Consider the following 24,763-nt stretch of genomic DNA (forward strand, 5'->3'; position numbering starts at 1 on the left):
TGTGTTCTTTCCACCAGGAGGGCCACACTTACTGCGGTCTCATGACCTGCCCTGAACCCAGCTGCCCCACCCCGCTCTCTCTGCCTGACTCCTGCTGTCAGACCTGCAAAGGTGAGTGCCATAGTGAACTTTGTCGACTTGACAGAGCCTAAGGTCATTTGAGAGGACCTGCCTAGATCAGGCTGGCTTGTGGGCTTGATTCTGAATTGATGAAGGATGGCCAGCTCACTATGGGCAACACCATTCCCTAGGCAGGTGGTCCTGGCCTACCTAAGTCAAGCAAGCCAGCAAGCAGTATTCTTCCACGGTTTCTACGTCAGCTTCCTGTATTGACTTCCCTCGATGGCAGACTATAGCTTGTAAACCGAAATAAATCCTTTCCTTCTTAAACTGTTTTTAGTGGGAGTGTTTTACCATAGCAATAGAATGTGACTACAACTGTGAGTCTTCCCGAAGTTGACCTGGGTCCCACAGCGCCCCCTTTATGGACTGCCAGGAAGAGCCTAGGGACAGCTAGCATATAGTAGATATGTCCTTCCTACAGGGAGGTGGTAGCTTGGCATGGATGTCCCAGAAAGCAGGACCCATGGCCAATGTTGTGCTGTGCCCCTGCTGTCACTGCAATAACAGGAAGCACACGTGAGGCAAAGTAAAGATCTGGGGGTGATAGAAGAAGAGAGAAAAGTTCATCTTCCAGATTGTCAACTTCCATTGGCCAAGGCTCACATCAATAACCCTCATCAATGCTCCTCACCCCTGCAGTGTGGGTGACAGGCAGTAAGGGGAGGGGCTTGGCAGAGGACATGGATAGGAGGTACTGCTAGGGCGAAGCTGAGGGCAACTAGTTGATGGGAGCAGAAGGGGTGTTGTTGCAGTTCAATCAGAGTGTCTTATTTAGTCTATGTAAAAAGTCATCCCTCTGGGACACTGGTCATCCCTTTGTAGATGGTCCCAAGATCCCAGAATCCCATGCCTGCATACAGGGTTTTACCACACACTTCTGGGGCTGTATCTTCAGTCCGCTGCCTCAGGGGAATCTTGAGGCCTCTTCTTGCTACTTTTCTCAGGGTACCAGCCCTGCAGCTTCTGGAAGCCCAGCGTCATGCTCTTTCCCAAGCTTGTCTTGAATGCTCACACATCAGAGACCAAGGACAGCAGAATTAGGCTGCCCGTTAGAACTGTGAGGCCAGCCTCTCTGTTCACCACCTCCCAGCTGACGTCTAGAGGGGCAAGGAGGACCAAACAGAATGCCTTCCCAAGCCTCGACATCTGAGGCTCCCCAAGAAGCTTTCTTTGGCTTCCCCAGTCCACACGGACAGTCCGATTGCATATACCTCTGCTCAAGCCCAGCCTGAGTTTCAGCAGCATATGTGCCAGCCTCAGTTTACCCAGAGAATCTACCCCCAGGAATCCAATCCTGTGCCCTATGCTGCCATGAGGAAGACAGGAGAAGCAAGGTCTCAGGCCATGCTCATCCCCTCCTGAGTGCTACTGTGTTTCTTTTGGCCTTGTTGGATTGTGGGGACAATACTCAGTCACTCTAGTTCAGACCCAGGAGTGACCAGAAGGTCAGTGTTGGGAGCCAAAGCAGCATCCTAGTGGTGGAGATTTTATCAACTCAATAAAGACAAAGACAGGCTGTGTAGAGGAATGAAAGCCCCTCTAAGGTAGCTTGTAGGTTCAGGCTACAGTTGTGGCATTGGACTTTTGGAAGGGACAGAGACATAGGCAGAGGCTTCGGCAATCACCATAAGGCTGACTCCGTTTCCTTTTCTCAGACAGGACAAGTGAGAAGTCCCCTGAAGAAGATGTGGCACAGTTGCAACATGGAGAGGTGAGGGTGCACACAGCTCTGCAGACGTGGTGGGGAGAGAGGCTGCTATCCACAGCCAAACATCTGCATGTCCCTCAGCACCTACTTTTCTTTTTTAAAAAATTAATTCTTTCCTTTTTTACATATATATTTATATTATTACACACATATATACAATAAACTACATATAGCAAGAAGAACCACAAAACAAACAGGAATTATATAAATGTTACATTCATAGTGTTTTGGCTATTCGTATTTGGCAGCCTTGAAAAAAACATCTTTCCTATCTTGGTGAGCCTAAAAGTCTGACTGTAGCTCAATATCTATCATATCTCATCTCTATCAACTTAAAACATCTATCTAGACCTAAAAACATCTTTTTAAAAAATATTTTTTATTAATTCATTCATATTACATCTCAATTGTTATCCCATACCTTGTATCCTCCCATTCCTCCCTCCCTCCTGCTTACTCCCTACTCCCCTCCCCTATGACTGTGACTGAGGGGGACCTCCTCCCCCTGTATATGCTCATAGGGTATCAAGTCTCTTCTTGGTAGCCTGTTATCCTTCCTCTGAGGGTCATCAGGTCTCCCTATCTAGGGGTCGTGGTCAAATAAGGTGCATTCAAGTTCATGTGAAAGTCAGTTCCTACTCTCCACTCTCCACTCAACTGTGGAGAATGTCCTGTCCATTGGTTAGATCAGGTTTGGGGTTCGAAGTTTACTGCACATATTGTCCTTGGCTGGTGCCATAGTTTGTGCAGAACCCCTGGGCTCAAATCCGTCTGTCATAATGTTCTTCTTGTAGGTTTAGACCTAAAAACATCTTAACTCCTAAACAACTAAGCTTAACTGTAAAACTAAACTATCTGGTCTTTAACCCCATCAGGGACTTGAGAAGGAACAAAATTAATACTGAGCCAGAAAGCTGAAGATGATGCTCCAACGTTATAGGGAGTTTGGAGTGACTGTTCAGGCAGCAAACTGTCTCTGTCTTTTTTTCCCCCCCATTTTGGAAGCTGCTAACCAGCACCCACTTTTCTTCAGCATTATGGTTTATCTAATCCTGATCTCTCTGCCCATGCTATCTCCTAGGCCTGAGGACTTGACTCTGGGTCAGCTGTATTGGTGCCTCCATAGTCCAGTCTCTCTCTCTACCTGTCATCACGGTTCCTGTTATGGCTAATGGGCCAGAAGGGAACAGGCTGCCACATAGGACGACGTAGGCCCCAAAGGACCCCCTTTCCCTCTGGGGAATCTCTAACACTGTTCTAGCCAGAGCCGGTGTATGATCAGACCAAGCTCCTGGGGGACGGCCTCTGGCTTGGTCTGTGCTTCTGTGCCTCATTTCTGGGGTGCAGGTTCTTTGCTAGGGATCTGTCTTTCTGCACCTTGCCTTGATCTTGGCTGATTTGTCTGTCAATTTATCAGTCTTGTCTAGAATTCAGATGGCCTACCCATCCCAACTCTCTGTGGCCTAAGGGGAAAGAGATGGGAGGATGAGCCATACCCTGACTCAGGTCCCCTATTGCTTCTCGGTGCCATGAGACAATGTGGAAACTTCTTCTCTTCTCTCATCCTGGCCTCTAAGAGCCTACAACACCCAAAGACTCCTGGTCTTTCTTCCTCAACAAGGGCATCTATCTGCCTTTGCCAGGCTGATTTCTCAAGAGGGTTCATAAATCTGATCTTTCCTTTCGCTGCCTGTCCCCAGAGAGCAGTGTGTGGGGCCCACAGGCCAGTGATGGACCCTGAACAACTCCTTCCTGACTAGCTGAATGGCTTCGGCACTTACCAGATGAGGGTTGTGTTCAAGTCCTTCTTGCCTCAAAGCTACTTGGCCAACGAGAGCTTCCCGGGCACTTCCTGTGTGCCTGAGCCTGTGCTGGGGCCTGGGGTGTTTCTATTCTGTAGGCTCAGTCTCTGGGCCATGAACGAGTTGCTTTGGACACTGGGTGGCGTGGGAACAGACTGTAGAAGGAAGGGTGTAAGTGGCTCATGGACATCAAGGAAAGGGACAGGCTCTTCTTCCTGTCCTCAGCCCTGTCATGCCCCCCTTCTGTGGCCTGGAGCTGCCCAGGTCCCAAGATGAGTGCAGAGCACCTGCCACATAGGCTGCCATTTCACCCACACCTGCCACATAGGCTGCCATCCCACCACACCTGCCACATAGGCTGCCATCCCACCACACCTGCCACATAGGCTGCCACCCCACCACACCTGCCACATAGGCTGCCATCCCACCACACCTGCCACATAGGCTGCCACCCCACCACACCTGCCACATAGGCTGCCACCCCACACACCTGCCACATAGGCTGCCACCCCACCCACACCTGCCACACAGGCTGCCATCCCACCCACACTTTACCGTCTCAGCCTCCTAGATGTAGTCTGGAAGAGGCAAAGGGAGGAAAGTAGGACCTGGGCGTGAGGATCTTGGATTTCAATGTATGGAAGGTGGGGAGCTCTTATTTTGAGGCCCTGTATTACTAGGTAGATCCTGATGGTTTTGTTTGTTTGTTTGTTTTCCTACACTGTGGAATCTTCTGGTATCTTCAGAGGCCCAGTCTGTTGTCTTATCACTTGAGGTTTCCTAAGCAATCCGTTTTCTCTATTTCTGATCCCGTATTGCTCTGCCTACCCACTGCAGCCCCAAGGCCTGAAAAGGACTTGGTGGAGGCTGGGCTTGCCAAATCCTTGTCAGTGTTTTCATTGATCTGTCTGAGAATATCTTAGACCCCACCCAGATGGTTCTATATGAAGCCTATTGCAGAGTCTGTGCGCTCTCTGTCCCTCTCTTCCCCTCCCCGTGTGTGTGTGTGTGTATGTATGTGTGTGTGTGTGTGTGTGTATCTGTCTGTCTCTCTCCTGTCTCTGTCTCTGGCCACCACCCCCCCTGGAAGTCCTCTGGTTTCCACTAGCAGGCCTCTCAATCCAGCCTGGTTGGTGGCCCATGATGTGGCCTGCCCCACTCAGAAAGCACTACATCTGCCATTTACAGAGACATTCCCAGGATCCGTGTTCAGAAGACAGAAAGAGGAGCGGCCCTGGGACCCCAGCCCCTACCAGTGTCAGCTCCCCTCTGAACTTCATCACTCGCTACTTCCGACCAATGGGGACAGGCAGCACTACTATCAAGATTATCCTGAAGGAGAAACATAAAAAAGGTGGAGACAACACCCTCTTCTGCTGATGGGGCGGGCCCCTACCTCCTGAACCCCCCTTACTCTGATTTACCAATCTCAATCTGACCATGGGCTAAAAACTCAAACACAAACAAAACCAAATGCACCCTTGAAGATCACTAATCCCATTTAATAGAAGAGAACCAGAGCTGGTCTCGGGTGACAGTGGGGATGGGGAAGTGGCACTGGCTGCAGAAGGGGACAATAGGGGTTCACAGCAGGACTTCCAGACTTGTGGAGAGGGAAGAGTCATGGGGCTACAGAATCCCACATCCTGGGATGTCGATGAGATGCTAAGGCAGGAAAATGGACCTGCTAGAGTTCACACCACCAGGTGGTAACAGTTGTCCTCGGTTCTACTGCCCGGCCAGCACTCTCCTTGCCCCATCAGAAGAACTTCTTAGGCCAGGGGAGGGCTGTCCATGTCCAGCAGACCTTGGGTACCAGGAAGCATGCCAGAGTTGGTACAGGTTTTATTCCCTAGCCTGCACTTTGCAAGCAGTATAGCTGGTGTTCACTCAGGCCCTACTCTGCATTTTGAGCTAGAGACTCTGGCCAGACCCAAGGCACTGACCCCCGCCCCCTCCTCCTTGCTCTCCGTGTTCCAGCTTGCACACACAATGGGAAGACATACTCCCACGGGGAGGTGTGGCACCCTACGGTGCTCTCCTTCGGCCCCATGCCCTGCATCCTGTGCACGTGTACGGATGGCTACCAGGACTGCCATCGCGTGACCTGCCCTACCCAATATCCCTGCAGTCAACCCAAGAAAGTGGCTGGGAAGTGCTGCAAGATCTGCCCAGGTAGGAGGGATGCTGAGGGCAGGGAAAACACTGGCCATGGGCACTGGGAGGCTCTGGGACCTGCAGTGCTTACGCTTAGCCACAGGATGTGGGGCTTACAGGTACCCAGACTGCTCGAAGCACATAGAAGTACAGCCAATTCCAGGCTACACAGAATCACCTAGCATGGCAGTGGCAGCATCAGAGGCTCTTGACATAGACATAAAATCAAATAATGTTTTGCATTCTATGAAGCTATAAAACATTAGATCACTGGATCTTTTGAGACTAGCCAATGTCGACTGAACACATCACAAACATATTCCCTCTCTCTCTCTCTCTCTCTCTCTCTCTCTCTCTCTCTCTCTCTCAGAGGATGAGGTAGATGCCAACCACAGTGAGGTCATTTCCACCAGGTGTCCCAAGGTACCAGGCCAGGTGTATGTGTACACGTTGGTATCTCCAAGCCCAGACAGCCTGCATCGCTTTGTCTTGGAGCATGAAGCATCTGACCAGGTAGAGATCTACATCTGGAAGCTGGTGAAAGGTGAGAGCCAGCTCCTGCTCCCAGACTCCCATTCTTCTGGTACTTTCCTGTCCTTGGAGCCCACAGGGGCCTTTGCTGATCAGATGCCTCAGCATCCTTCCAGGAGTAAGAACCCTTAATTCCATCACCATTCCCATTCCTCTACGATTTCTAATAGCTCTGAGAAGCTCGCCACGGCCTCTGAATGCTCCCTCTCCTGGTCATAGAGGGTTACTGCACCCTTTGGGGAGCCGACCTTAAAATCATAGACTCTACTGGTGAGGTTGAAACATTGAGCCATAATCCAAAACCCGGAGAAAAGAAGAATCAGGGGTGGGGACAGCTGGCTCCTGATTCTGATGGGCTACCTACCACGTTGGAGGGAACAGCTTTACTCTGAGTGACTTGCAGAGGTCAGACCACAGGCAGAGGCTATGGAACCAGGCAGACCCGAGTTCAAATCTCACCTCTGCTACTTCAAATCCTGGCTCTTCTCATTCTTAGCTGTGTGACCTTGGGCACTCACTTATCCTCTCGGGACCTCAGTGTTCTCCTCTGTGAACTGGGGAAAGGTGCTTTGGGATAATCCCTGACATACGGGATATGGCAAAAATGACCTGTATTCTCCGACCACTCTGGCTAAGTAGAATGGCGGAGAGGTGGGCTTAACTCATCCTCAGAGCCTTTCTATGGTGAGAGGGAGGTCAGAGGTGACAGAGCAGGGGAGGCAGAGGCAGGGACTCTTGCCACTGTTTCCCGGGCTGGTGCTGGCTACAGTTCTCAGACCACCCACACGCTGCGCCCCAGCAGGTGCTGGGACAGCAGTAAGCCCCCGTCCTTGGGAACACAAGGCTTGATGACTCTATGCAACAGGTGCTTGTGGGTAGATGATCCGGTTAGAGAAGGCTTCCTAGAGGGCGGACCTCTGCACGTGAGGGAAGCAGGAGGGCCTTGGAGAAGCCACGGGGTCTTCGCAGACAGGACGGCAGGGGCCTCGCAGGCCGACAGCAGGATCCCTGTACTCTGTGCACAACAGACACCATGTGCAAAGTGCCCCCATTTAATCCTCACAAGAAACATCATGCTATGTACTCAGGCCCCATTTCGTAGATTAAAAAAAAAACTAAGCCTGAGAGGCTAGGGGTGTAGCTTCGCCGCTAGAGTGCTCGCCTCGCACACAGAAGGCCCTGAGTTCAATCCCCAGCACAGTATAAATCGCACATGGTGGCACACACGTGTAGTGCCAGAAGTGAAACCAGACTTTGAAGGTCATTTTCAAATACATGGAGAATTTGAGACCAGCTTGGGCTACATAGAACCTGGGGAAGGAAGGAAGTGCAGGCTCAGTCTGGGGGAGGGGGGCACAATGTGACTTGCCCAAGGCTTAGAAAGAGCAAGAAGGGCCAGGGTGACACAGAGAGAATGAGGAGGGGACTTGCTTTTCATCTTGTCATCACCAGACCCAGAATAAAAGAAATGAGGGGACACTCTCCAGCTCCACCTTGCCAGCTCCTGTCCCTGGCAGGGTTCCCCACCTGTTGTGTCCCCATCCAGGGTCACCTAAATGTTCAGTGTGTCCCTCCCTGGCCCAGACTAAGGCTCCTTGGGCTTTATTATCAGGGCCACCACTCGCAGTTTTCCTCCCAGAGGAGTGGAGACAAATAAACAGTGCCCACTGAACCTGCACTAGCAAGGCTACTCCATCTGGGGCCGGCCCGGAGGGAGCTCAGACTCTGAGCATCACGGGCTCAGGCTTAAGAGCTTGTGTAGTTCTAGACACTGCCTTCAGCTCCGGATGGCCCCTGGCCCCCGCCCTAGCCCTGGGCAGGTGCCTCCCTCTCAGCCCAGAACAGCTTGGTCCAGAGATGTTTGGCTTCACTGGGAGCTAGACTGGCCTATTGCCTGGAACTCGCTCACTAGGGCCAGCTCTGCCCAGGGGGCCACAGGGCCCAGCTGCGCTCAGACTCAACACAGCCCTGCAAAAGGCAAGAGGCGCATTCAAGATCTGCGCGCCCCCCCCCCCCCAGGCCAAAAAGCATCTTCCTCTCCACTATGCCTTATAGACCACATCTAAGCTGGGGCTCCAATGGCAGTGCTGGCTATTTCCCAATTCCTGGAGCTCAGCCCCAGCATCCCTGTCTTCTGTTCCCCTTCTTGGGGCCTCACTCTGATCCCTGGATACAGGTCTGGTTCTTGGTATTTCCCAAGGCAGTGCTGGCCTAGCTGAGATCCTCTCTGGCCAGAGGCTGCAGCTAGTGTCACCTCACAGACTGTGTGCCTAGGGTCTCAGGGCCATGAATGGTGCCAGGGGTATCTTCCCACAAAGTGAAAATACCTCACTACACTATGTACATATATATTTATCTATTCATTTTTTACCCAGCCAGCCACTCCTACACTTATCCATCCATCCACCCTTACACCTATCTTCCTGCCCATCCATCCACCTATCTATCCATTCAACACGCCCATCTATCCATCTACCCATCTACTCCATTCCCTTTATCCATCCATCCATCCATCCATCCATCCATCCATCCATTCACCCATCCACCTCCACACCCATTGGTCCATCTATCTATCCATCCATCCACCTGTTCACTAATACTTACATACACCCGTCCATCCTTCTACTCAGAGACTCATTTGTCATACATGTTTCATGCCTAGAACCCAATGAGTTAAGACCTCAAGAGGTCCAAGTCTGGGAGAGAAGGTAGGAAGGGTGTAATGGCAGCACCATAGGAATGGGTGTGGCTGGTCTGGGGAGAAAGCTCAGCTGGTAAAGTGCTTATCTCAAAAGCATGGGAACCTGGGTTCAGTCCCCAGAAGGTACGTAAAAGTGCTGGGTGTGGCAGCACACACTTGTAATCCCAGAATTCTGGAAGTGGAGACAGGAGGATGCCAGCCAGTCTAGCCTAAATGGTGAGCTCCAGGCTGATGAAAAGCCTTGTCCCAAAGGAAGAAGGCAACATCAGTAGAGATAGTACCCAAAGTCGTCTGTCCTCTGTCTTCCATATTCACATGCATACATGTGAACACACGCATGCACATGCATAAACACGCTTAAAAAGAAGAAATGGGTAAAATGATAAACAGAACCGAGGTGGGACAGGTCCTGTGAGAGGAGCTATAATCAGGCACCTTCAGGGTGGATCAGGGAAGCCTTCCCACTGAGACTTGGTGGGTGGGTCATTCACTCACTGTCCACAGCAGATGTAGAAAGCAATAGCAGAAAGACTGGCTTTGTAAAGGCTTGGTTTCCCTCCTGGGACCTCAAGTAAGAGCTAGAGCTGGGCCAGACGGTGAGCTCCATGTTCTATGGTGTCTGAATAAACACGGCTCTGGATCTTTATCATATGCTGTACGCTAGAGAAAAGCTTTGACTGGTTTGCATGGGTCAGCCTTCTCTTCTTACTTTCCCCCTTTTATTCCTCCCTCTTCTCCATCCCTGCCTCCCTCCCTACACTATGGGCAGGTGTGGGGACGGCGCTGGTAACAAGAACAGCAGCAGAGAAAGGAGGCCAAAGGAACAGACTGTGTTAATTGTAGAGGTGGCAGGTGGTCAGAGAAACCAGCTCAGAATCCAGCACATTTCAAATGGTCACCATTAGGATTGTGGTTTGAGAGGGGCCAGGGTCCTGCTATAGTGAAGGGGAGGGGCAGTGGGATACGAGAACAGACGGGAACCCTGCAGATTTATTCCCCGTTACCATGGTGTCTCATCAGATTGAGGGCACAGAGGGAGATGACGGGGTGAGTTGCGAGTGTCACCCCAGCCTACCTTCATAGCTCACACTGTGTCTTTCCGCAGGAGTCTTCCACTTGGTGCAGATCAAGAGAGTCAGAAAGCAAGATTTCCAGAAAGAGGTCCAGAACTTCCGGCTGCTCACTGGCACCCATGAAGGTGGGACCTCGGCCTAGGAATAGGGCCAGGGAAGGGGAGCAGAGACAAAGCAGGACCTCTTGGGGAGTTCCCAGGCTGCCAGTAGCAGGAGGAGGGGCAGGAGGGGGCCCGTCAGCTGCAGACGTCAGTTCCCAGCACAGGAATCCAGTGGGTGTCTGGGCCAGAGATTTCTCAATCCCTAAGTGAGAGGGAGAAGGTGAGACTGAGCAGCTGGCCTTGTCTTGGCCCAGGGGTGTCAAGTCTAAGCCCCCAGGCCCCGATGCTTCCCCGATGCCTCTAGACCTGTGGTTCTCATCCTGTGGGTCACCACCCCCTCAGGGTCACACTTTAGATATTTACGTTACAATTCATTAACACAAGCAAAATTACGGTTATGAAGCAGCAACAAAATAATTTTATGGTCGGGGCCGCCACAATATGAGGAACTGTAGTTAAAAAAAAAAAAAAAAAGAAGGCTCAGCGTTAGGAAGGTTGAGAACCACCACTCTAGACTGCCTGTTCCCAATGAGATCCTTCTAACCATTTTCTTTGATGCTCTAATTTGTTCTGCATTACTCCGGACCTGGATGGGTTTTGAGGGGTTGGTAGGTCAGGTGACTAATGAGATATTATCCACAAAAGTCAGGAAGCCCAGTCCCTAAATGCAGGGTGCCTGAAGGCTAAGTGGCATGCAACTATAAGATGCAACCTCTCCACCAGTGGGTCCCCAACCCTGGCCCATACGGTCTCATCTGTCTCAAACATTAAAAGGCGCAACCACTGCCACTGTTGTACACACGCTTGTGAAATATGGCCATACACACCCCTATCTCTTTTACCTCCATCCATGCAGGTTACTGGACTGTCTTCCTAGGCCAGACTCCAGAGCTGAAAGTCACAGCCAGCCCAGACAAAGTGACCAAGACATTATAACAAGGACCTAAACAGTTGCAGATATGAGCTTTATTGTTTTTGTTATAATATTAATAAAGAAATTGCATTAACCTCCAGCCCTGCCTGTTGACTTCACATCCTATTTCCAAGGACTCCTCTGGGCAGGTGCCTCTGTCCTGAATTTATATGGGTAGAAGCAGATTCAGAGGGTGCACAGAGGGGCCCTAGACCTCACAGCAGCTTTTCATCAGAGCCAGGGAGAGCTCTTGCAGCATCTTTGTTCAGGCCCTTGTCTCCTGGAATCCTTACCCCCCAAACCCCCAATAGGCTGTATTTATTGGTTGCACCTCCGCCCCTCCTGCCTAAGAAGAAGAAGAAGTAACTTAGCCAAGTGGTGGTGGCCTCACAACTTCAAGTCACTTTCACTGGGGCCTGGGGCCAGCCATTCCTACTTCAGGGTTTAGAGAAGAGCTGGAACAGAAGTTTGCCTGAAGGCACACAGGGGCTTAGTAGCTGGCTGGGACTAGAAGCCAGGGCCCTGGCTCTAGGCTAGTACTCCTTCCCCCAGTTTTTTTTTTTTTTTTTTCCCCTGCCATACGAACAGCCTCACCTCCAAGGGATCCAAGACTGCAGTCAGACTGCCAAGTTGGCCCATCGTCTGAAAAGGCCTAACCCTTACAGTGAAAGACAAATCAACCATTTATCCTGCCCACGTGTGTAAGTGCTTGAACTGTCAAATATGCTTTATGGCCCATGACTTCACTTACGTCAAACAATGTAGGCTTTACCCCCACTCTGGAGAGGCCTCTGGAGGCTTAAGTAAGACAGTCTTTCCCAGAGCCTCACAGTGATGACCTGAGCTCGGGTCCTCTGCCACTCTAGTGAAACCGTCACAGCATCCAGGCTTAGCCTTCGCAGCCCCAGCTCCCGACTCTGCCCACCCAGGACAGATTAGAAGAAGGAAGTAGGCAGAGGTCTGCTGGCTAGGTCTGTGAGGCCACGTAGAGAGCCCACCCTGTTGTCTCCACAGCCTTGGTGTCCACTATACTGTCCCCGAGGTCCGAGGATCTAAGCAGTCACCAATGCCACCTCTATTGGGAATCACCTTTCTAAAGCTCCCTCCCTTTGTCAGCTCTTGGGGTGGGGGACAGGCTCTGTTAGAAATACACGTCCGGGCCTGGAGAGATGACTCAGCAGTCAAGAGCACTGATTGCTCTTCCAAAGGACGGGGTTCAATTCCCAGCACCCATATGGCAGCTCACAACTATCTGTGACTCCAAGATCTGACACCCTCACATAAACATACATGCAGGCAAAACATCAATGCATATAAAGTAAAAATAAATAAATTACTTAAAAAAGAAAGAAAGAAATATACTTCCATGGCCTCCCTGTCAACTCGTAGTCCCTACCTATCCCTTAAACTGGAAAGCCATCATGTTGGTTACTTTGTTCACCACGGGGACTTAACTTGGCAACTCTGGGGTGGGTTTTGAGCAATTCAGGCATCTAGAACCCCAGCCATTGATACAGTGGGCTCTGAACATCTTCCCATCTATGGGAAATATCTCTTCAGCAAAGCTGTCTTAATTCTGCCCTGTACTAAGAATTTGGTAATTTCAGTTCCTTAAAAACAAACAAACAAACAAAACAAAAAACCCCACAGAAATGGGGACTGGAGAGATGGCTCAGTGGTTAAGGGCACTCGCTCCTCTTCCAAAGGTCCTGAGTTCAATCCCAATTCCCAGCACTCACATGGCAGCCACAACTGTCTGATGCCATCTTCTGGTGTACAGATATACATGCCCACCAAGTACCCATATACATTGTGTGTGTGTGTGTGTGTGTGTGTGTGTGTGTGTGTAATATGTTTTTGTTTAATGTTTTGTTAGCTTGTGGGAATAAGAGGCTCCTTCTCAGCAGGTGACTATGACTTGCCTTGTGATCTAGCAGGAGTATGGTTTTGCCAGCTGTAGATAGTTTCTGTGAGTATGTGACATTTGGAGTTCTGGGAACTTTTCAGAGGATATAAAAACACTAGAGCCCAGGAGGTGGGGTTACTGTAGGTGGTTGGTTGCTGTTGGTTGAGGTTTGTCAAGTAGTTATAGGCAAAGAAACAAGGAGGAGGAAGAGGAAGAGGAGGAGGAAGAAGGAGGAAGAGGAGGAGGAAGAAGGAGGAGGAGGAGGAGGAAGAAGGAGGAGGAGGAGGAGGAGGAGGAGGAGGAGAAGAAGAAGAAGAAGAAGAAGAAGAAGAAGAAGAAGAAGAAGAAGAAGAAGAAGAAGAAGAAGAAATAGTTAGATATCTTGACAGCAAAGATCAAATTGGCCCCAAGGAACTCGCCACCCCTAATCAGCAGGAAGTAGTCTAACGATAGCTTAGACCACTTTCCCCTCGATCCTTTTTCCCCTCCTATCTAGGGTTAGGGGGTTAATAAGGGTAGAGAAGGGTGGAAGAGAGAAAAAATAACCCACAAAGTAAGCGGATGACGACTCACACCACCACCCCCCCTTGTCCCTTGTCCTCCCTCCAGTCCCCGCAGCGCTCTTCCCATCACAGGGTTGTAGTCAGGCACTGCAGGCCTGGGTTCCAGGACAAAAATGGGTCCTTGGTGTACTCTTCTTGATCTGCCAGGACAAACTGCCTTCCTGTTTCTTTACTAGGCAAATCTGAAGCCTATGTTGTGTACCCCAAGCCTGCTTCCCCATCGGGTCGAGGGGCATGTTTTATACACCAAGCCCTTACGTCAGTCCAGCCCATTCTATTTGAACAAATGCTCATTCTGAACAACACCAAGCTGCTCATATTTCTTTCAGCCACTCTGGGGTAAGCTTTACACTAGACCAATGACACAGAATACGAGGCTGGTCTTGCCCTTCCCACATCTGGAGGAGGAGGACAGCAATGAGGATAAAGTGATAGGATCATGACATCTGAGTAATGAAGGAGGTAAAGGCAGGACTTCGTGGGGCGCAGCCTCTAACCCGAACTGAGACACTTACCCAGGCTCTGGAGGATGGAGAGAGCAAGCAGGGTGGGTAATGGTATAGAAGCAGGAAACTTTTAGATGAGAGAAGCAGATGACAAGAGTCATGATCACGCAGCAGTGCTGGACAGTGTTGAGCATCAGACAGATGGAAGTGAGGCTGCCTCCCAGCTGAGAGGCTCTGGCTTTGCCCCAAGAGACAATCTGTGATTTAGAGGGCTGCCTCTACAGCAGAGGAATGGCCTGGCAAAGCTAGGCTGAAGCCAGTGAGGGACTGTTTAGGGAATTTACAAGCAGGATGGACTAACTGGATGTAAAGTTGAAGGAGAGAGAGGAATTTCACAAGATAGCTTCTAGAACAACACACACACACCTGGTACCTGAGGAGACAGCCATAGCACTCTGGATGTATTACGGGTTACCAGAAGAAGGTTGGGCTAGAGACAGAAGATGGGAGGTGTTGGCTTATAGATGACCAAGGCCAGGAGCAGAGGGACCATGGCCTGGGAAAGATTGTAGAAGAAAAAGAAAAAGGAGACTGAGACAAAGGCCTCTGTCTTGCTAGGGAGCATCTTTCTAGGGAGATCAGAGGGAAGGCAGGAGACTGACCGCCAGATGTCGAAGAAGTGAGGCCTGAAAGAGGCCTCTGTGAAGACGAGGGCAATCTTGTGTGGTTGAAAGGCAGAAGCTGGGTTTGGGGGACCTGAGGTAGCATCTGGGAAATGAGGAAACAGACTTTTAATAAATTTGGCAGTAAAAAGAAGAGAGAGAAGAGAGTGGCCAGGTGTGCATGTGGGATGGAAGACACTTTTGGATGGGAGGGAATCCAGCCAGTCTCACTAATGAGAAGATGCCGGGGAGAGGGGAGGGAGAAGAAAAAAGAAGTAAGGACAGAGAAGTGGATGCTCAAAGATGGTCTAAGATTTGCTTTTTCTTGGCCACGAACCCACAATGTTTCACCGACACCTCTCACCCGAGACTGCTGAGAAAGAAGGAATTGGCAGACCTGGGGGCTCACTAAGGCTCCCCCACAGGGGATCCTGGGAATCTACAGCTGCCTAGAGGCCACTGGTACCCACTCCACCGTTCTAGAATGTTCAAATTCATCGTCTCATTGGCTCCCCAGAAGACCCCGGTGAGGTGGTGATTTCTATTCATGCCACACAGATGAGGAAATGGAGGCCAAGGGATGAAGAATGAAGATGACGTGAGAGTAAAAGGAGGAATGGAGTTTCCAGCTGGGTACCAGAACGCTATGGTTTTATGGACCTTAGCCCTGGAGGGCCCAGCAGACCTGAGCTTGGGGTCTGTCTTCCCTTGGCCTCCCCGGGCAGCCTTCTGGCCCAAGAGCTGGATCATTTACTGTGATGCTTCCTGGTTCCTCCTGCAGCAGAGACACCACCTATTCCCACTCCTCCAGGGATGCCGGGCTCTGGGAAATGGCAGTGTTTCTGAGAATCAAGAGGTGGATTGTGGTTTGGAGCCGCCTTGGGGGGGCGGTGAGGGAAGGCCTGGGGCCACACAGGGCACAATGGCATCTCTCTCTCTAGGACTGGCTCAGTAACCCGCCTTTCCTCACTCTAGGCCCTGGGAGGCATCCCTGCATGACTTTTCCCTGCCCCCCAAGTCATGTATGGGAGAAGAGTGGGAACTGCTGTCTGGTATGGCTGGGGCTGGGCCAGTATGGGTCTCTATGCAAGTGTGCTTCTCTGAACCGTGGGCCTGGGGCTCTACTCTGGGCTGGTGTAATGACCACATGGTATCTGATTTTTACTCTCAAGTCTCACTTTAGCTTGCTGTAGTGCAAATCACACAACATGCCTAAGGTCAAAGGGCAATAAACCCACTCAGAGGCTATGACTAGATGGCTTGAGTTGTTAAAACCTGCTCACAGCTCCCTGCCACCAACCTTTCCCTTCCCACTTCACCCCTGCTGGAAAGTTCTACTTACCAGCCCAGGTAGGTACCAAACCATCATTACACCAGTCTGTCCCTCATTAAAGCTGTCTTTCCAGTGCTTTCCACCGCCCTCAGGTAACACCAAAGCTCTTGGTCCTGACCCTTCTTGGTGCCTTCTGCTCCCTCTTCAATATAATTTCCTTGCTTGTTCTCCCAGCAGCACTCCATCCAGGCTTCAAGTCTATGGGGCCAGGGAGTGGAACGTTCGGGAGTTTGAATGAGAACAGCTTGTATACATGAATGCTTGGTTCCCAGTTAGTGGACCTATTTGGGAAGGATTGGGAGGTGTGGCCTTGTTTGAAGAAATGTGTCACTGGAAATGGTCTTAAAATCCATGCCAGGCCCTCCTCTCTCTCTCTCTCTCTCTCTCTCTCTCTCTCTCTCTCTCTCTCTCTCTCTCTCTCTCTCTCTCCCTTGCTGGCTTGTCTGCCATCCTGCTTCCTTCCATGATGACAATGGACTAACCCTCTCAAACTATAAGCCAGCCCCCAGTGAAATGCTTTCTTTTATGGGAGTTGCCTTAGTCATGGTCTCTTCACAGCAATAGAACAGTGGCTAAGGCGCCTTTCTTGGTCCTTCCTGTTGGCCAGGAATTGATTGTCCTTCCAAAATAAAACTTACCCTTCTGTATAGCAAAGATCTACCACCAGTCAGCAGGCCTATTGTGCAATATCATCTCTCTGCACCCAGCCTGTGTCCCACAGGAAGCATTCAGTACACACCAACCAAAGAGGGCAACCTGACAATGACAGTGAGAGTAAGGGTGGTCAGAGGGACTTGAAGGCGCATATCATAGTGCTCAATAAATGTCTGCTGAGTCCTTGAGTCATCACTACCAATGTTACTCAGTACCACTGCCACAGTCACTACAAGGACCTCACATTTATGGGGTCCAGGTAAGAATGCAAACAGAGTCTGAACTTCTCAAATATTTAAAACTTGAGAGTCAAACTAACGAATCATTCCACATGTCCTACCTTCCATCCTTAACAATATATCTTTCAAATGACTCTGAAGGCCAACTTTGAATACAAACGTTTTTTTTTTGGCTTCTATGAATTCCTTGGTAGTACAGCAAAGAACCAAGTCTTGTTCCTTGGCTTTTTTCCCTCCCCCCTTTTTTGTTTGTTTGTTTCTTTATTTCCTTTGTTGTGGGGTGGGAATACTCAGGCTGCCCTTGAACTCACAATCCTCCTCCCTTCTCCTCCCAAGTGCTAATTATATACGTGAATTGCCATACCTAGATCTGTCTTCTTCTTCTTCTTCTTCTTCTTCTTCTTCTTCTTCTTCTTCTTCTTCTTCTTCTTCTCTCCTTCTCTTTCTCCTCTTCCTCCTCCTCCTGCTCCTTCTCCTTCTAGCTCTGTTCACAGGTCGGACCACCCTAGCCTGCATCCTCTATGTGCCTTCTCCCCACATCAGGCCACACAGCCCTTATGCTCCCCTTTAAACCTGGGAGAATTCATCTGTACAAACAGAATGAAGCAGAAATTAGGTAGGTGACCTCTGACCAGAAAGGCCACACAGATGCTGCCTTGTTACCAAGAGGCTAGCTTTCAGAGCTCTGAGCAACACAGTACCAATTACTCTGTGGCAGGCTGTCATGCCGTGAGAAAGCCAAGCCACTTGGAGAGGAATTCCTAGATGCTCCTGCCACCAGGTCTAGCTGAGTATCAGTTCAACCATCAGAAAGGATAGCCCAAGAATGCGCCTAGAGGACCCGGGCATGGTGAGGCATAGACAACGCATTTGGATTGCTTGGTCCCAGCTCCTAACAGAATTAAGAAGCATTAAAAAGCAATAGTTGTGTGTTTGTAGGGTGGGGTGGGGGCGACATTAATTTGTCATGCAGCAAAAGTATTGAAACCTGCCCAGATTTCACCCAAGCCTGGCTGTCCCCTGCAGTAGAAAATGGTCCCTCTGACAATAAGTGAGGATTACACTGTGCAGGTAGATTCCACTCTCTGGGCAGAGTTCCGGGCTTCCTGGTTTTTGAGTGTCATTTTTGAGGGGAGGAGGGTGCCCATCTCTTTCATTCCAGGGGTCCTGCTGCTCTGAGTATAAGTGAGAAATGATCAGTATGGCCCCTGCAGTAGGTGCTGCTTCTGGGTGGGAGTTAACAATAGGTAACAACTTAGTGACTTACCACAGCTCTCGGTCACAGAAGGACTAACCACCTAAGCCAGAACATGGCCTGGGAGACAAAGGTAGATGGATTTAAGAGCCCCATCTAAACAGAAGATAGAGTCAACAAAAGCCATGTCAATCGGACATGGTCACCACCTCCCTCCTTCAACATTTAAGAAGGCAGATGGCTTCACAGTCCCCACCACTGTAGACGTGCTGTAGTCAGTCCCCACTTGTGATATCCCCTCCCCTCTCCCCCATCCCCTGTCATTGTCACGTGCACTGCTTCCTACTTCCAGGTGATCTCCCAGTTTAGGAAACTGTGAGAATGTACAGCCCGGTCACACTGGTAATGGCTCTTAGCCAGAGGCTGAGGGTGTATGGTACCAACATTCCAGCTCCCGCACTCATGTCAACAGCCGAGGAGCCTCCAGCACCATCTCCAGATCTTCTCTGTAAGACTGAGGCCAGATCCCCTTTAGAGCACTTGGCTTAAATCATCCCCATTCCTGCCATGCCCCCCCCCCACGTCCTCACCTCCTCCCGCCTTTCCTCCTCTCCCGCCTCCATTGCATAAGCACTGCTTCCATCTTGGAAACACCTCCTAATCCTTCACTTTCACCCTGATACTGTAGAGACCAACTCAGCATCATTTTGTGTTCAGGGCCTGAGCACCTGACCCCACCCCCTACCCCCGGAGTTTCCAGGGAGAGCCACAAACACACAGCTAGCAACTGTTCCTAGAAGCTTGCACCAGGGGCCAACCAATCAGAGCTACAGGTCACAGTGATAAGAACAAATGAAAAATTCCCTCCTGCAGTTTGACCCTGGTCCCTTCACTTAGCCCTGGTCACCATGCCAATCAGTTTAAATATCATCCTGTTAGCCAATCAAGTTTATACTAATCACTGTTGCTAAAGTCTGCTTCTGTAAAGAGTATAAAAACCCACTACTTTTGCTGCTCAGGGTCTCCTCCTTCCCAAAGGCAGGTAGACCCCGTCACGACGGACCAATAAAAGCCTCGTTCGTTTGCATTGATCTTGAACTCTGTCTCTCATTGGGGCTTCCAGGAAAAGACTCTCCCGACACGAGTCTTACAATACCCCAGCTCAACCTCTGAGGCTAGGAATTCCAGCAAAGAGCAGGTACAACATGTCAGGTATTGATATTCTGTCCTATGCTGCAGCCTCTAACAGACCCAGGTCTGGTGTGTTGTTAATTTTGCTTGTAATTTGCTTGAATTAAGAAACACCAAAGAGAGCCAGGCATGGTGGCTCACACCTTTAATCCCAGCACTTGAGAGGCAGAGGCAGGCAGATCTCTGTGAGTTCAAAGCCAGCCTGGTCTACAAAGTGAGTCCAGGACGGCCAAGGCTGTCTTGAAAAACAAACAAAACAAAACAAAACAAAGAAAAAGAAAGAAAGAAAGAAAGAAAGAAAGAAAGAAAGAAAGAAAGAAAGGCCAAAGAGGGCTGGCTAGGAGGCTGAGCGGATAAAGGAGCTTGCTACCAAAGCTGGCCTCCTGAGTTTGATCCCTGGGTCACACATAGGATAGAAGCAGAGAATTGATCCCTAAAGGTTGTTATCTGACTTCTGTGCACACACTGTGGCGAATGTGTGCATTCTCACACACAACTACACTAAATAAATGTTGAAAGGAAGATCAGTGCGTCCAGGGCATTGATGAAGTGCATCTTTGAGGTATGTTTGAGAGACTGTCTCCAGGGAGACACTGGTTTCATTTTGTCTTGTTTTTGTCAACTTTACACAAACTACATCCATGTGGAGAGAACCTTAATCGAGAAAATTCCTCCATCAGAATGCCCTGTAGGCAATCTTGATTAATGATTGGTGTGGGAAGGTCCAGCCCACTGTAGGTTGTACCTACGCCCTGGGCAGGTAGTCCTAGAATACACACACATACACACACACACACACACACACACACACACACACACACACACACACGTATGTATATGTATACCAAGCTGACAAAGCCATGGAGATCAAGCCAGTAAGCAGAACATCTCCCATGGCCTCTGCTTCAGTTCCTGCCTCTAGATTCCTACCCTGCTTGAGTTCCAACATTGGCTTCCCTCAGTAATGGACTGTGGTCTGTACTTATAAGCCAAATAAAGCCTTTCCTTTCCAAGTTGCCTTTAGTCATGGTCTTTATCAGAGCAATAGAAGCCCTAAATAAAACACTGAGCCTGGAGCGCACCAATTTGATCCAATTGGCTGGCCAAGAAGCCCTGGGGGCGGACTGTCTCTGTTGGGGTTACAGATGTTGCTATGCAAGTTTTTATGCTGAGTCTGAGTCTAACAACTCTGGTCCTTATGCTTGCTTGGCTGATTCTTTTATCCATGGAGTCAGATACCCAGTTCCTAAAATGGTATTTTAAACAAGCACCCCAGGTGGACCCAAAGAACACGAGGATCAGAACTTCAGTGAAGATTGCTTGCCCACGATCCATCCTGACCCACAGAGTTTGTTTTCTTCCTATGGTGGCTGCCCCCGGCCCTTCTCTGAGCTCTTTAAAACTCATTGGCAGTCCTCTCTAGTCCTCCATAGCCAAGCAGTGTGGAGGGCTTCTCCAAAACTCAAATCTGACCTTCTTATTCTGGGGTGGATGGCTACCCATACACCTCCCTTGCCTGGTCACCAAACACTTTCCCCACTGCCTACCCAGTGCCCCACAGCATCTCCTCACCCTCCCAAGACTCAGCCTCTCACCTAAAGGTCTTCTGCGCTTACATCAGCTCACTTGTCAACCCTCTATCTTCCTACACAAGCATCCGAAGCCACATTTTAGTGCTGGCAGGCTGCTGTGAGTATGAGGGGGTGGGGGGACCTGAGCCTCAGCGCATGGATCCCTTGCCCTAGAGGCAAGACTCGAACTCCACTGCCCTGCGGCTGCCAGCAGGATGCGCGGAGCTCGGGACCGGGGGCGGGTGGAGGGTGGGGGGGGGGGGTCGGCGCTCGGGTGCTGAAGAACGCGGGCTTTGATTCGGGACTCCGGCGTGGACCCAGACGCTAATTAAAATCGCCTGGGCCGCGGGGGCGGTGGGGCGGGCACAAAGCCGGCTTTGACCCGGCCGCACAGGCCCAGCTTGTGGGACGTGTTTGTTTTTGCTCGTAAAGTGCAGCGGCCCAGCGGAGCCTGGCGAGGGCCCCTGAGGCCACGGCCTTCCTCCACGCCTGCTCCCGGCAAGCCCCAGCCCTGGGCAGGAGCTTCTGTGCTCCCGGCCTCAGTTTCCCCCTCCATTGACGGGTAACAACGATAGCACGGCAGTGTTATCTGTGAAGCTTACTGAGCCCTAGGCCCCGACCTAAAGCTCTTCCCACTCTACAGACGAAGCCCAGAGAGAGTTGAGCGCCTTGCCCAAGGTCACAGGGTTCTAAGTGAAAGATCCAGGGCTGGAACTCAGTCTCTCAAAGCCACCGGAAGCCATCTCTTCGAAGAGCTAAGAAAGGCCAGCTGGCAACAGAAAGGTTTCAGCAAGGGAGGCTAGTGAGCTCCCGGGGTAGACGGTCCAGCAGGGGACTAGAAGTAATTCCCTGGGGCCCTCAGGCTCCTTCCAGCCCAGTCTTTGGGGCTCCTGGCTGCACATTGGTGGCGACTGCTCTGGTTGGGGAGGCGTCCAATGGTTAGGTTGGGTGAGGGGGTGTATGGGTGCGCCTTCGGGGTGCAGGTTTGTGCGGATGGGTGAGAACCAGGAAAAGATGGGAACCTCCCCGTGGTTGGAGGGACGCCCCGGCTGCAGTGGTCACTCACAGAAGTATGGAGCCTGGGGTCTCTGCTTATGCCCCCCCCAGCCTTCCAACTTGCCCCGTGGCTCTCCACTACCCACTTTTTTCACCTAGCTTCTACTTACTCAGCTCAGAGCGGGTTATGATTTCCAAGCACCGCCCCTCCCCCACGCCCCCATCTCCTCTTTGGAATAGCCATCCTAGGGTATTGACTTGCTCAACATCTTTGTCCTACGTCTTTGTCCTACGTGTCAGACCAGAAGCCCCCAGGGTGGCACTGTAAGGCATTGCCAACCCACCCTCCCCCATCATGACCACTTCCCACTTATAAGCTGGCCCAGAAAGACCCACTGCAGAGTTTTCTCTGCTGTGGGCCAGGGCTCAGCCTAGCCTTCCACAAGGCTCAGTCAAGGCCTGTGTTGGGGTTTTGGGATAGGACAGGAGCCTTCAGAGAATAGCAGGAGACTGTGAGGAGGAGGCTAGGCTCACTGTTGAAACCAGGAACAAAGTAACTTGACAATTCCCATCCAGTGAGAATGGTGTCTCCCACCTGGCTCCTGCTACCTCTCAGATTGCCCCTGTAGCAACTTGAGCTCTTCCCTCCCTCCACCCCACCCCCAAGAGCCCAATGTCTGCAGATGGAAGCCTGGGAGGGCGCTGATCCCAGCCACCTGTGAGGAGGAGGACCGGAGGAGGAGGAGGCAGAGGGAGGGCATCTCAAGACTCTCTCCTTCCCTAAGCCCTGGGAGCCTGAGCTTGGACAGAGACACTATTAAGACAAAATTTGCCAACATGGCTTCTAAAAATAGCTCGGGCTGGCAAGGCCCACCTGGCACAGACCGCACCTTTGCGGCTGCTGGCCTGCTCCCCTCAGCACGCTGGCCACCAGTCTGTCAGCAAACATGTCACTCTGCCCTCCTCGACCCATGGTTTAAGGGGCCACTGCAGCTCTGGTGGTGGGACCAGGGTAAAGACTCAGGAAAATGAGACTTGTCCCAAGCGCTGAGGAGGGGGCAGGGGTGGGGTTGGGTGGACATCTCCTCCATAGGAGAGGAGGAGGAGGAGGCAGGGGTGGGGTTGGGTGGACATCTCCTCCATAGGAGAGGAGGAGGAGGAGGCAGGGGTGGGGTTGGGTGGACATCTCCTCCATAGGAGAGGAAGAGGAGGAGGCAGGGGTGGGGTTGGGTGGACATCTCCTCCATAGGAGAGGAGGAGGAGGAGGCAGGGGTGGGGTTGGGTGGACATCTCCTCCATAGGAGAGGAGGAGGAGGAGGCAGGGGTGGGGTTGGGTGGACATCTCCTCCATAGGAGAGGAGGAGGAGGGGGCACAACCTACAAGGAGCACTGAAGATGCGAGGTGGGGGTGGGGGGTCTGAAAAGGCTCAAAACAGCGTTCAGAGGAAAAGGAAAAGATAAGTATCAGCTCAGGATCCCCAAGACCAAGTTTCAGCACAAAGGAGATTTATTTTTCCTAGAGGGACAGAGGGTAGAGATAAGAGTGGGACAAAGGTCAAAGGGGAAGCCTCTTGTTAGGATGAGGTGTTTAAATTTAATGGGTCATGTTAATTAGGTGAGCCAATGGGGGGGGCTTTGATTGCTGGACCTCAATACTTTGATAGCTGGACTTGGTAGTCAGCCTCAGGAGGAGGAAGTGGCCAAATAAGGTAGTAGACCTTAGAGACTAGCTTTAGACATGTAATCTAATGGCTTTTAGCAAGGGTAGGACGCGGCCTGCCAGAGCCATGCTCCACACCATAGAGCTGGCCAGAGTCCCTACGTACTCTTCTATGGAGGAACCTGGTCCAATCCAAGTAGAAAACACCTGGGAGATAACCTATGAGGAGAGGAGGGGCGGGGCTTGGGAGGCTGAGTCCATCATCTTCTTAGAGTTCTAGGTGTGGATGGGCCCATGGTTGCTCTTGCCCCACCCCCGACCTCAGAACCATAAAGGAACCAGAGAGCTTGTCTTGTCCAACTCTTTAACCGAACACGTAAGAAAACTAAGGCCCAAACTGCTGGTGTAACTTGCCAGGTCCCTCAAGCCAGTGGCAAGGATGACATAGAGACCAGGTCTGCTGGCGGATGCAGTTTCCAACAGGCCCCACTGGCTACCCTCTCCCACTGGCAGATGGAATGGCCGCCATTGACAACAAGTCTCAAAATGCTCCTTCTCCACCATCTTCTGAGCACCTACTGTGTGCTAGACACTGGGATCACAGAGGTGGGCTAGACAGGCCGACTCCTGCTTTCCAGTAAGTTCCACTGCAGTCTAGTGGCAAGAATGACTCAGAGCAGCACATTCGGCTCACTGTGTGCCCTGGGGCTATTATATAACCAGAGCCAGTGTTGGGTTTCCCAGCATGGCGCTTAGCCTTCGTTGTCAACTAGTCTGGATTTAGAATCACTAAAGAAATAGATCTCTGAGTGTGTCTGTGAGAGCATTTTCAGAAAAGTCTAGGTGGGAAGACCCACCTTGAATGTGAGGGACATCGTGCCAAGGGCTGGGGTCCTTGACTGAATGGAAGGAAGAAAGCGAGCTGAGCTCCAAGCATTTGTCTGTGTCTGCTTCCTGGCTACGGACAGTATACCCTGCTGACCCCATGACTTTCTGCATCATGGACCGTACCCTCCAACTGTGAGCTACATTAAGCCCCTCCTTCCTCAACCATTCTGTCAGTTATGATATCAAAGAGATAAGAAAAGCAATATATATACCCAGGTTACAGTGGGGGGAGGGGCAACAGGGGTCAGGCAAGCTAATAACTTGCTCTTTGTTGGCGGAGACTAGTTACTTGCTTCTGGGAGTCTCTTCTTACAGATGCCCTCATGGATCAGAGCGACAAGGTCTCTGGA

The 24,763-nt window shown here is 51.0% G+C and overlaps 2 protein-coding genes and 1 long non-coding RNA gene across 4 annotated transcripts in view; 1 reads left to right on the top strand and 2 right to left on the bottom strand.

Moving 5' to 3' along the window:
* Serpinh1 (serpin family H member 1) overlaps positions 1 to 6,168 on the bottom strand; it is a 671,742-nt gene extending 665,574 nt beyond the window's left edge. Inside the window, exon 1 of the mRNA XM_051149012.1 lies at positions 6,150 to 6,168. The gene's annotated coding sequence lies outside the window, so the exon portion shown is untranslated. The remainder of the gene's footprint in view (positions 1 to 6,149) is intronic.
* Positions 1 to 11,209, top strand: part of Chrdl2 (chordin like 2) — a 29,522-nt gene extending 18,313 nt beyond the window's left edge. The window contains exons 5-11 of the mRNA XM_051149029.1: positions 18 to 111; positions 1,779 to 1,834; positions 4,822 to 4,987; positions 5,614 to 5,808; positions 6,161 to 6,334; positions 10,128 to 10,220; positions 11,053 to 11,209. Coding sequence (XP_051004986.1) covers positions 18 to 111; positions 1,779 to 1,834; positions 4,822 to 4,987; positions 5,614 to 5,808; positions 6,161 to 6,334; positions 10,128 to 10,220; positions 11,053 to 11,132 — 858 coding nt within the window. The 3' untranslated portion in view covers positions 11,133 to 11,209. The remainder of the gene's footprint in view (positions 1 to 17; positions 112 to 1,778; positions 1,835 to 4,821; positions 4,988 to 5,613; positions 5,809 to 6,160; positions 6,335 to 10,127; positions 10,221 to 11,052) is intronic.
* On the bottom strand, positions 10,052 to 18,262 carry LOC127191751 (uncharacterized). 2 transcript variants are annotated; one of them, XR_007830933.1, is made up of 3 exons: positions 18,180 to 18,262; positions 11,039 to 11,139; positions 10,052 to 10,398 (listed from the first exon to the last, which is right to left on the bottom strand). It is a non-coding gene; the product is annotated as an uncharacterized LOC127191751 (long non-coding RNA). The 2 variants fall into 2 exon arrangements; XR_007830932.1 differs by lacking the exon at positions 18,180 to 18,262 and adding an exon at positions 16,658 to 16,706.
* Positions 18,263 to 24,763: the final 6,501 nt, after the last annotated feature.

Source organism: Acomys russatus, chromosome 7 (genome assembly GCF_903995435.1).
Source record: "Acomys russatus chromosome 7, mAcoRus1.1, whole genome shotgun sequence".
Lineage (NCBI taxonomy): Eukaryota > Metazoa > Chordata > Mammalia > Rodentia > Muridae > Acomys > Acomys russatus.